The 10585-nt window shown below is 41.7% G+C and overlaps 1 protein-coding gene across 1 annotated transcript in view; it reads left to right on the top strand.

The window, feature by feature from the left end:
- Positions 1–696: 696 nt before the first annotated feature.
- The window catches only part of pde4ba (phosphodiesterase 4B, cAMP-specific a), a 202275-nt gene continuing 192386 nt past the window's right edge, over positions 697–10585 (top strand). Inside the window, exon 1 of the mRNA XM_026146428.2 lies at positions 697–1138. Within this exon, the coding sequence (XP_026002213.1) occupies positions 1123–1138 (16 nt within the window). The 5' untranslated portion in view covers positions 697–1122. The remainder of the gene's footprint in view (positions 1139–10585) is intronic.

Below are 10585 nucleotides of genomic sequence, written 5' to 3'. Positions count from 1 at the left end.
TCACCAGATTGCCGAGGATGTCTGCAACGCGTTTAACCTGAACCCAACCAGGTAGGACACCTATCAGCTCAGCTATAACAAAGGTCTGTGTGCAGAAATGTAAAACCATTTACACATTTTAATTAAAGCTTTTAAAAGAGCAACTGTAGCCAGGTAAAAAAAAAAAAAAAATCTAGTGGAGCACATGCACCAAAAACGACTTTTTTTCCTCACATGCGCTAAGACAATGTCTGGGTACCAGAGCCGTGGCCTTTCTATAACTCATAAGTTAGTGATAGTTGGTGATGATTCACAAGGCTGGTCTGTGCATGTGTCACTGAGGACACCTACTGTAGGAGGAATGACTCCAAAAGGGTTTGTTTTATGTCTTTTGGTTTTCATTAACAAAACTCATGTCTATGAATTCTTTGAATTTGTAAGCAGACATTATTTATTATGTTGAATTCGATTTTCCTTTGTGTATATCGAAGTTACACGGTGACAACGTTTATTTTATTACATCCTTTAAAAATGTGTCCAAACGGTCTCCTTGTCTTTTTATCTGTGCTTTACTCTGCTGATCCCTGCGTGTTTGACGTCCCTGGTCCCACACCAGACTACCATGCTCTCATCTCGCCTCTCTCTCTCTCTTCCTGCCTCTCAATTGGTCCGCGCTCCGTGTCTGCTGAGGCTGAGGAGGGAGGGATGATCGTTGAGGCGCACTGGCTTTCAGATGGATTTCAGATGCGAAAGCTCGCACATGCTCTCCAACCTCCCCTATCAACACATAAAGCAGCTCGGTCTGGGAACGGAGCTTCCGAATTGTTAAACGACAGGATATGCAACTGAGACCAAAGGTAACCAGTTTGGTCAAGCGTTTCGGGTTTGTTACAGTTTTGTTTAAATCTCGGAAAAAGTGGGTAAACCAGAGACCTTTGATCATGTGAATAAAAGAAAGGGGGGGAAAGAGACAAACGAGCGAAGAGCCTGGATAAGAGCTGTAGAGCGAACATATCCCAGCAGAGGATGGCGAGAACACTTGCTGAGACGGAATAAAAAACCTTTTCCGATGTAGTGACAGCGGATCTCGTCCGAAAACAACGCGCAAAGAGGCGCCGGGATTCCCTTTGTCCCCACGTGTGGATGCGCTGTGAAGAAGGTAATCGGGACGCTTATGAATGTTATCATATCGCATTGGATTTACTGTGCTTTTTTTTTTCTTTAAACATCTGCGATGTCGTTTGTGTTGATGTAACTAGCAGCGCTGAACATGATTTTTACTGAATGAAAGTGATTTTAGATCGATGATGTGGATTTTGTTTGTCTCCTGTCACCTTTAATACATGGACAAGTTCAGCCTAACCCCAGGCGGTGATCTCAGGTGTTTCACCTGCTTTTTATCACAACATAGGAAGCTGCGTCCTCTCAACCCTTTGAGTCGTGTTATAAATATTACATAGAATTAAGGTATTTTAGGCTTAAGTTTGTGCGTTTAACATAAAATCATTTCCTATGTGAGGTTTTACAATTAGATTTCATCTTTTGATCTGTATTTACTTTTGGGTCCAAAAGCTACAAATGCATGAAAAGGAAGCTTCAAAACTGGCGGCATGTTCCTGTATGGGTCAGTTGTTCTGGGTGACCAACCGTCCAATTAACATGTGAGCCCGATGCCATTGACAGTGTCTCCATCCGCAGGACAACATGATGAATATGAAAAGGTTGAGAATCATATCCTAAGGCTGCCACAGTCACCAGATCTCAATTGAAACGGGCACATATGTCGTGACCCAGCCTCCCTCGACAATATGTTGCGTTTTTTTTGTCACCTATTGGTACCTGCTCACCAGCTTTAGTGTCAGTGATTTAAAATGACGTGTTGGTGTCACAGCTCTGTCTGCAGCATTGTTATAAAAATCATCCACAGCAGACTCAGCTGTCAAAAGTGCTTATTAGCCCTAAGAGTGCACACAGGTCAAGTTGAGAAGCCTGAGAAAAGTGCACGACTGTTTTATTGTTCTCTGAATGGTTTTTAAAGCTGTTCGGTTACAACCCCTGCACTCAGCCGGGACGGAGATGAATTTTCCATTCTTGCATGAGGATTACGTTACTATGTTCCCACATTTGGAGAGCTGTCAACGTACCTGCCTGTCACTGAGTTTGACACTTTGGTTTCCAGCACTGCACAGAGCTGTTGCTTTTCTTGCCAAACTTCAGGAACCCTTGTTATTTGCAAATCCTAAACAAATACGACCCTTCGTTCAGTTGTCCCTCAGAAGCTCTAACAAAGGAATACATAATCTTCTATGAACAAATAGCTTTTTAATCTGTGGGTCATCTACCAGTCACAAGGTTGCTGGTTTAACCTGCATGACAAAGTATCCTTGGGCTGAACTCCAAGTTGCCCCTCATGTATCTGTGTAAGTGTGTGCGAGTGTTAGTCAAGCTGCTTAGGCATAGACAAGAGTGTGTGTGTGTGTGTGTGTGTGTGTGTGTGTGACTTAGGCTTGTAATAAAAAGTGCTTTGTGTGTTCAATAAGGGTACAAAAGTGTTGTATAAGTGCCAGTCCATTTACCATTTGTAATGCCAAACTTAAGCGGAAGAATGACAAGTGCACAGACATCTTGGTTCTTAGTGGCTTTTACAATATCACACAACAACCTCAGTCTCTGCCACTGTGAGACAACCTCACAGAGGATCTTTTTGTCAATGGAGTTAATTTCTGGATTTCATTATATCAGCATTAACTGTCCCTCCTCTGTGTTCTACGCTCAAGAATGAACGCCCCCTCGTGCTGGCACTGGCAAAACTTCCAGCTAATGGCCACGAGGACAAAAATCTTAAATCTGTTTTCATCCTGAATAACAGCAGCTTAGAGTTTAAGTGTGAACTCAGAATCTGTTATTATTGAATCAGTTACAGACATTTCACGTCTTCATGTTCTGTTTCTATTGTTTTTCTATATCAATTGTACATATTTCTCCTGTTTGCTATTTATTCCTGCTGTCTACTATTTATATTTAACTCCGGCACAGTTGGTGTGGAGCACTCAGTTTCGTTGCACATGTACAGTGACAGTAAAGGGCTATTCTATGTCAAGAAGCACTGCAGATGTGGATATTTGGGTTTTTTAAGGTCCGTGCTGTATGGAGATGTTGTACAATAGGAACTCTGGGGAGATCCTAACCTGACAGGTGTCTTTCTTTGAAAGCTAAAACTGTGAACAAGCACAAAAATCAATGTACTGATGGGCTTACTGGCAGGTGTGTTTCTTCTCTCATTGGCCTTTTATCTCGGATTCTTCCCCCTATAGATGTCCTGATACTCTGTTTCTCTTATCCTGTCTTCATGCCTCCACCTCCCTCACCTTTAATCCGTCTCTCTGTAGCTGCCATTTCCTTACTGGATGGGTGAACTATGTAGCAGCGTTTCATCCATTTGACTTGCTCCATCCAAAACTCTGGGCTCTATCGATCTGTTGGCTTACACACCATGTACAAATGTGGAAAAAACATTGATCTTTGAGCAGACTTTAGTGGAGAGGCACCGGCATATCCAGCACCTCAGCACGTGTATCTAGCTCTGATTTTGACTCGAGGTATCTACAAATTCTTAATTAGCATCATTATGAGGGTAGAAACTGGTTACACTAACCCGCAGCGAACACTTTGTAATGTGGCAACCTTGATGTGCATGGTGACGATGTGGATTATACAGTGGGCTTTCCATGCACAATAAAACTTCTTCATATTAACTGGAGTAATTGTGCATTCAGTAATTTCTCACCCAGTGTGCACGCCGGCTAATTAGCCCGCTTAGAATCATCTTCTATACATTCACCCAGTAAGCAGCTACACAATATGATCACAGTACATCAGCACCATTGCCTAGAATAACAGCTCTTTCAACAAGCATCCATCCGCTCACCTCTTTATTTCATTTTCATTTGCAGATGAAAACAGAGACTGCTCAGGCTGTCAGACAACAACATAGGAGAACGAGCAGGATTTAACTCGCAGTAATTCAGTGCCCATACAGCACCCTGACTCCAGAGGTACTCTTTGATTAGCTCTGGGCATCACAATCCATTTCCAACAAGACCCAGCTGACACATGCCCTAGATCACAGCTCACCTCTTACACAGTAAACAGGCAACAGGCACGGTGAGTAAATAGCTTTACAAAGTCAGACTACACACTTCAACTCGTGTTTTGCTGATTCTTGCAGCATTGGTCTCAAGGGATCTTGAGACTAACTTGTAGTCTGCTGCTGCTACAACTATGATAGGTGTTGTTTCTGTAAAGCAGAAGTCAGGAATAAGCTGGAAGTAAAGAGGTTCCTTATAGTTCTCGAGTGAAGGTGAAGCAGGGACATTGCAGCTCATGTTTGATGGGTCTGTTTGTCTGTTTATCTCTACATCTCTACTATATATGACCCTTCTGTGGAGGTCTGATCCCAAAAGATGTGTACCTGCAGAGAACTATCGACTAAAACTGGTTACTGGACATAACTCCAGATAACAATAATAATAATGGATTGGATTTATATAGCGCTTTTCAAGGCACTCAAAGCGCTTTACAATACCACTATTCATTTACTCTCACACACTGGTGGAGGCAGCTACAGTTGTAGCCACAGCTGCCCTGGGGCAGACTGACAGAAGCGAGGCTGCCATATCGTGCCATCGGCCCCTCTGGCCATCACCAGTAGGCGGTAGGTAAAGTGTCTTTCCCAAGGACACGACACAACAGAGAGGCCGGGGATCAAACCGGCGACCTTCCGGTTACAGATGCGCTTCCCAACCCCCACGGTCGTCCCAATGAATGACATTTTCTATGTAGTCTGTATTTAGACATTCAAAACAATATTGTAGGCTGGCAATAATGCACCAATGTTCCAGTCTTTCTAGTCTGATAGCTCAAAGCCAAACCTACATTTAATCATATATGGATACAGTGCTCTACTCCATACACTTTACCTTCCTCACATCCACGGGCAATTTAGACTCACCAGCAAACTACCAGCAGCCTTTGGACTGGCAGAGATGGGCAGTAATGCATTACAAGTAACATTACATTACGCGTTACTTGAAAAAAGAAGTAATTCGATTACTGTTACTTTCCTATAAACATGCTGCGTTACTAAACCGTTGTGATTTGTTTGGGAGAGTGTCTCATGACAATGACGTACGAGCGTGCGACGTCCGTGGCAGCAACAGACGCACCGAATTTGAGTGAGCAGCGAGCACGCTGGGATGTGACATTCACAGAGAAACCCCCGGATCCTCCCACTGACAGGACCGCAGTGGGCAAACCTCCACCCGCCCCACTCCTGCTAAAAGGGGACAATAGATTTAAGAGCTGCTGAATCTTTGATTTTATTTATTTCTGCTGTTTTATTTGCATCAATTTGAAAAAGTGTAAACACAAAACATGATTTTGTTCTTTATGCTGGAATATGCAGACAATAGGTTTAAATGTTAAACACATTTCTTCAAGTCAAAGACGGCTGCATATCATTTTTGTTTGATGCAATGTGCATAAAATTTAAAGATTAAAACTATTTTTAAAAAGAGACTTTCCGAGACTTTGCGTTATAACATATCCAGGTTGTGTATCATGGTTTTGAGAAATAACTAAGTAACTAATTACTTTTGAAAAAAGTAATCAGTAAAGTAATTGAATTACTTTTTTGGCGATGTAATTAGTTAGTAATTTTTTTTCAAGTTCCTTGACCAACACTGGTGGTAGGAAGTTCCACTGAGCTTATTTTCTTAAAGCTAATTGTTGGAATCGTTCAGAATGGCAGAGCCACATTTAATAAAAATCATAGTATAAATCAAATCATGAGGCCTATGCTGCACACGTGGCCTACGTGTAAAGCCACCAGTGTGTTCATCAACACAATTAAGTAGGTAGAAATGATAGTGTTTCCTATCACCTGCTTTGTTTTTGTTTTTTGAGATAAAACGTGAAGATCCATGAAAGGCTGCATCGGTGTCATCTATTGTGCATAAACCTAAAACTGAAAATGCATATAAGCCCCTGCCAGAGAACACCAGAAACTAACCTGATGTCACATTGCAACTTTTTTAAGTAAACTTTTTTTGTGACCCTGCACCCAGTGAAGATTTGCTGACCGGACTCGCTTCACACCTGCAGAGTTTTTCCTCGTCTATATATATTTAGGCTCCTTTATATCAAGATGCTCCAGTCTGCATAAGAAATTGCTGCACCTGCTCAGCTGTCATTGAGGAAGAAGAAGTATGTCTCGGGACTGCCTGACCCAAGACTACTGTTCCCTTCATATGCGTCATATTCAGCTGTGCTGCTCTACAACATGTTCCACGACATGTTTTTCCCCCTGGTCCCCGCCTTGCACCCAGCCAGTTGTCATGCTGTCATTTTAATTGCATTATGGATTATTTCCATGTGCAGCTCCATGGCAGGGCTCAGTTTTGGTCTCAGATGGGATAAAATTAAAGGTTGGTTTAACTTCTCCATGATGCATAAGTGCATTTACTTGCGCAGCCTTTTATTTTGTGGCTAATTAAGAAATAGCAGCATAATTGTTCACACTGGCATCTCTTTTCCTCCGTGACACTGATTATATTTGTCCTGGCTTTTTTTGGGAGTTGGTCAAATACTCTTGGCAGATCCCTCTCAGGCTGAAAAGGCATCTGCTAAATATCCTTGAACCAAAGAATTGGTTTAAAAAAGCAAAACAAAAACCCTTATATTCATGCAAACAAGGGGCATGCCAGTAACCAATTATCCCTGTTTTGGGGAGTTCCAGGGTGAGTAGACAAATCTGCAGAGACTTGTGTTTTGTAAGCATAATAAGTTTCCTGCTGCTAATATCTGTGCTGATTTTTTTTCCTCTTGTGTAGCGTCGAGGCTGTGCAAGTCTAAACATAAATCCCCAGGAGAGAGTGTTTCTTCTTGTGTGTTCTTCTTGTTTTTCTTAGATCAATGTTTAATTTGAGAACTGCTACAACATACACTGTATGCACTGAATAGCCCGGAGGTATTGTGTCACCGTAGAAACATGTGACAGTGGCCATCCATCTCTAAGGATTCTTCTTCTGTTGAGAATAAAACCAAGTAATGAATTTAAAGAGGAATTACCTGCTAACATTCAATACATAAATAATTCAATAGCAGAGGAGAGATTTGTTGCCTTATTGTAAGCTTTGAACATAATTGTGTTAGAAGTGCAAAAAATTGTAGCAACATTTTCATAACAAGGATTCAGTAATAAGCTTTATATTAAGAGCACCTTTAATGTTTGGCTCTGTTTAAATTTTCCCTTTGAATCTTCTGCTTTTTCCCGTCTGTCAAAACACTTTGTAAATCCTCTTTTAAAGTCGCAGGAGAAGCGCGCACACCCAAGTACACAGAAATATGCCGGAGGATGCTTTTAAAAAATGAAAAAATGAAAAATTAGGCAGCATTTATAATAAACAACACAACTAGAAGCTTGAAAACAGACAGTCAAAACACAACAGATGACGTCACGTAAAGTCATGTGTCGTTTTATTATATAAAAGCAAGTCTATGGAAATTTAGAAGCCATTTAAAGGAAATCACTGATTCTGATCAGGCGAGGGGTAAAGCAGATGGGGGGGCCCTGAGATCATCTAGTACAGCGTGGGGAAAAGAATTACTTAGAAAACCACTAGAAACTACAAAACTAGTACGACAAGTATTCAGTAAGTGATCAATGTAAACTATCACTGAAGTGCCGTACGTGTTCTTGAAACCTTTGAGTAACACTGAGTTGGCATACTTCAGTTTGTCTTGCAAGATGTTTCGTAAAAACATAATTCAGCTGCAAATCGTCTCTAATATCTGATTTAATTTGATCTAACACGAACGAGGACACGTAAGCTTGATGAGCAGTGCTCACCTTTGAAAATAAGCTCTCATCTTCCTCTCCTGTCTTTTTTACATCGTCTCCGTCTGTGTTTCACACATGAACTTTTTCAATTTAGCTCACGTTTTGTGACAAACTGCACAGAAACAGCTTGTGCGCTTGCTGATGTTGCATTTTAAATGACCTGCCACCGAAATCTGTCACGGCTCTGCGTCCTTTTGACCCAGCATTGTGAGTTTCTTGTGTTTTGGTAACATTTTGTGTTAGTGTTCATTAGTAGTCTTAGTTATGCTGTTTTGAGTTTCCTATATTCCCTGTTTAGTTCCTTGATTGTTAGATTCCCTCTTTTGTCTTTGCCCTCGGTGTCTCTCTCTGTGTGTCTGGATCTATATGTTTGTGCGAGTCCTTGTGTCTTGTTTCCTCCTTCGGTGCCCATGTTCCCCTCCTTGTGTGTCATCCCATGTTTCCCCAGCCTGTCATGTCTGTCTTGTCCCACTTTCCTCCGCTCCCGTGTCAAGCTCGTGTCAGTTTTGCGTTCCTTTATTTCCCGTTTTATTGTGAAAGTCTCGCATCCCTTGTTCCTGAGTGTTTCTCCGTATGTTTAGGTTCAGGAATTCCAGTTTATTTTCATTTTGTATCACCTGCACGCCAGCAATAAAGCTGTGTTTTTGAGTTTAAGTCTGCTTAACGGCACACAGCAGGTTCATGACAAAATCTGTTCATGCCTGCTCCTCTTCAGTAGCTGGTAGTGTTGGGGTTGGTACTCAAAAACTGTAATGCATTTCACATTACCTTGTTTTGTGTTTTTTCTTAAAAGTAATGCAGCACCTTACTTAATTACTCACCAGACAAAGTAATTTGTTACACTATTCGTTTACAACTTTCACGTTATTTTGTAAAATGAACTCACACAGTTTGTCTCATAATTACCAGTTAACAATATAAACCTGCAGGCTACAGTCACACACACCAACGCAAATCCCTGTCCTAATGACGACACACTTACAACACAAAAAAAGTTGAAAAACAGCCCAAAGAGACTTCAAAGCCATCGCCACGACGATTCTGCCATAGAAACACGAACAGGTGGAAAGGAGGCTCTAAGTTGACCTGCTGAAGTTCTGTGACGGGTTGAGGTTGGAGACATCATCACTCTGTGCAAACGGTTGCGTTGTGTTAGTAGCATAACCCAGTGGTTTCTGTCCCAGACACACTTTACCACGGGATTCTCATCCTTTTGTAAAATAAAAATAATATCCACACCTCCACTCCTGAAGACTTGCCGACCCTTGTAATGAACCTAACGATTAACTGCAACTGTAGCGTGATCACTGAATTAAAAAAATAACAAGTTATACGTTGTTTAAAACTGGCAGCTAGTTAAGTACAGTGACCACAACTTTACGGCTGCACCGTGAACTCATCACAGGATGCGAAGGAGGGATGTGCTGAAGATAAAGCTGGGATGAAACCGCATGAAATATGAATGCATGAATTCTGAATTTCAACCAAACTATACTGTCACATAAACCAGTTACTCACTTGGAGAATAAAACTGGTGGAGTGTTATTCTGGTTTGCTCTGGCAGCGTTTCAGCTACTCTGTGAACCCAAGATAACCCCTGAAGTGTTTACTTCAGGCTGGCTCCTGAATCTAGTTGCTTTAAAGACTTCACAGTGGTATCCACAAACCAAGTTTGAAGTGAGCTTTCCCCTAGAATCCTGGCATTGGTCAGCTCTCTGGTTTCTTTTTGTCAGTGTCTTTGAATAAAGTACAGAACAGACACTATTTTCAGGCAGCACAAATGCACTGGGTGCAAAAACAGCAGAACCTCCCTATGCTAACCTTAGCTGCCTGTAACCAGTGTGTGGTGGTAACTAGAAAAATAATGTTGAGAATACAAAACGGAGCCAGCAGAAGCAGGAGTAGACATGGGGATGGACAAAGGAGTGTGAGGCACAGCCAACTTGGAGTGGCAATTAGGCTGAGCGTCAGGGCCATCAGGGCACAGCAGGTACTGGAGATGTAGAGGACAGCACAGCAGGACCGAGGTCCCGAGAGCCAAGAATAACCAGGCCTGCATCACCTCGAATCCACAGCAGGGCCAGGATGCAGAGAGGGTGGAGGAAAACATGACAGAGCAAAAACACAAAAAGGAGATTGTGTAGTAAAAATACTGTTGAGACACAAAGAAAACACAGGCAAGGGCAGCGGGAAACCTATCTGCAGCAATTTCTTGTAAAATTGAAAGGAAAATGAAAAAGCTTTTGTTGCCTTTACCAGTGTCCCTGCTGCTGCATGCGTACTTATGAGTTTTACTTTGTAATTTTTCATTTATTTCTTTTTTGTAAATGTGAATGAGAGAAACACTCCACGTTCCCACTTTGGGCTAAGAAGCTGGATCTTTATCTTCACATGTTCCCGTCACATGCAATATCACTCTCTTGCTATTGCCATAGTTACCAGACCTTCATTCCTTCTTTTCCTGTAGCATTCATTTATTTATTAAACCCTTACATTCATCGTTGCATCATCTTCACTGGGAAGATTTTATTAGACTTTTTCTAGCCTGGTCAATACTGTAGATATTGCAGGACGGCTCCTCCACAGCTCCACAGGCTTAATGGAATTGGCGTTTAATGGTGGACCAACAGGAAGTTGCATTAGTTTGAGATCATATTTGAGAAAGAAATCTGGAGTAAGAATTCCTAATTGCAGTATTTATATGTT

Source organism: Astatotilapia calliptera, chromosome 17 (assembly GCF_964374335.1).
Source record: "Astatotilapia calliptera chromosome 17, fAstCal68.1, whole genome shotgun sequence".
Lineage (NCBI taxonomy): Eukaryota > Metazoa > Chordata > Actinopteri > Cichliformes > Cichlidae > Astatotilapia > Astatotilapia calliptera.
Note: the sequence above shows the minus strand (reverse complement) of the source record. Positions and strands in the feature narration are given on the sequence as shown.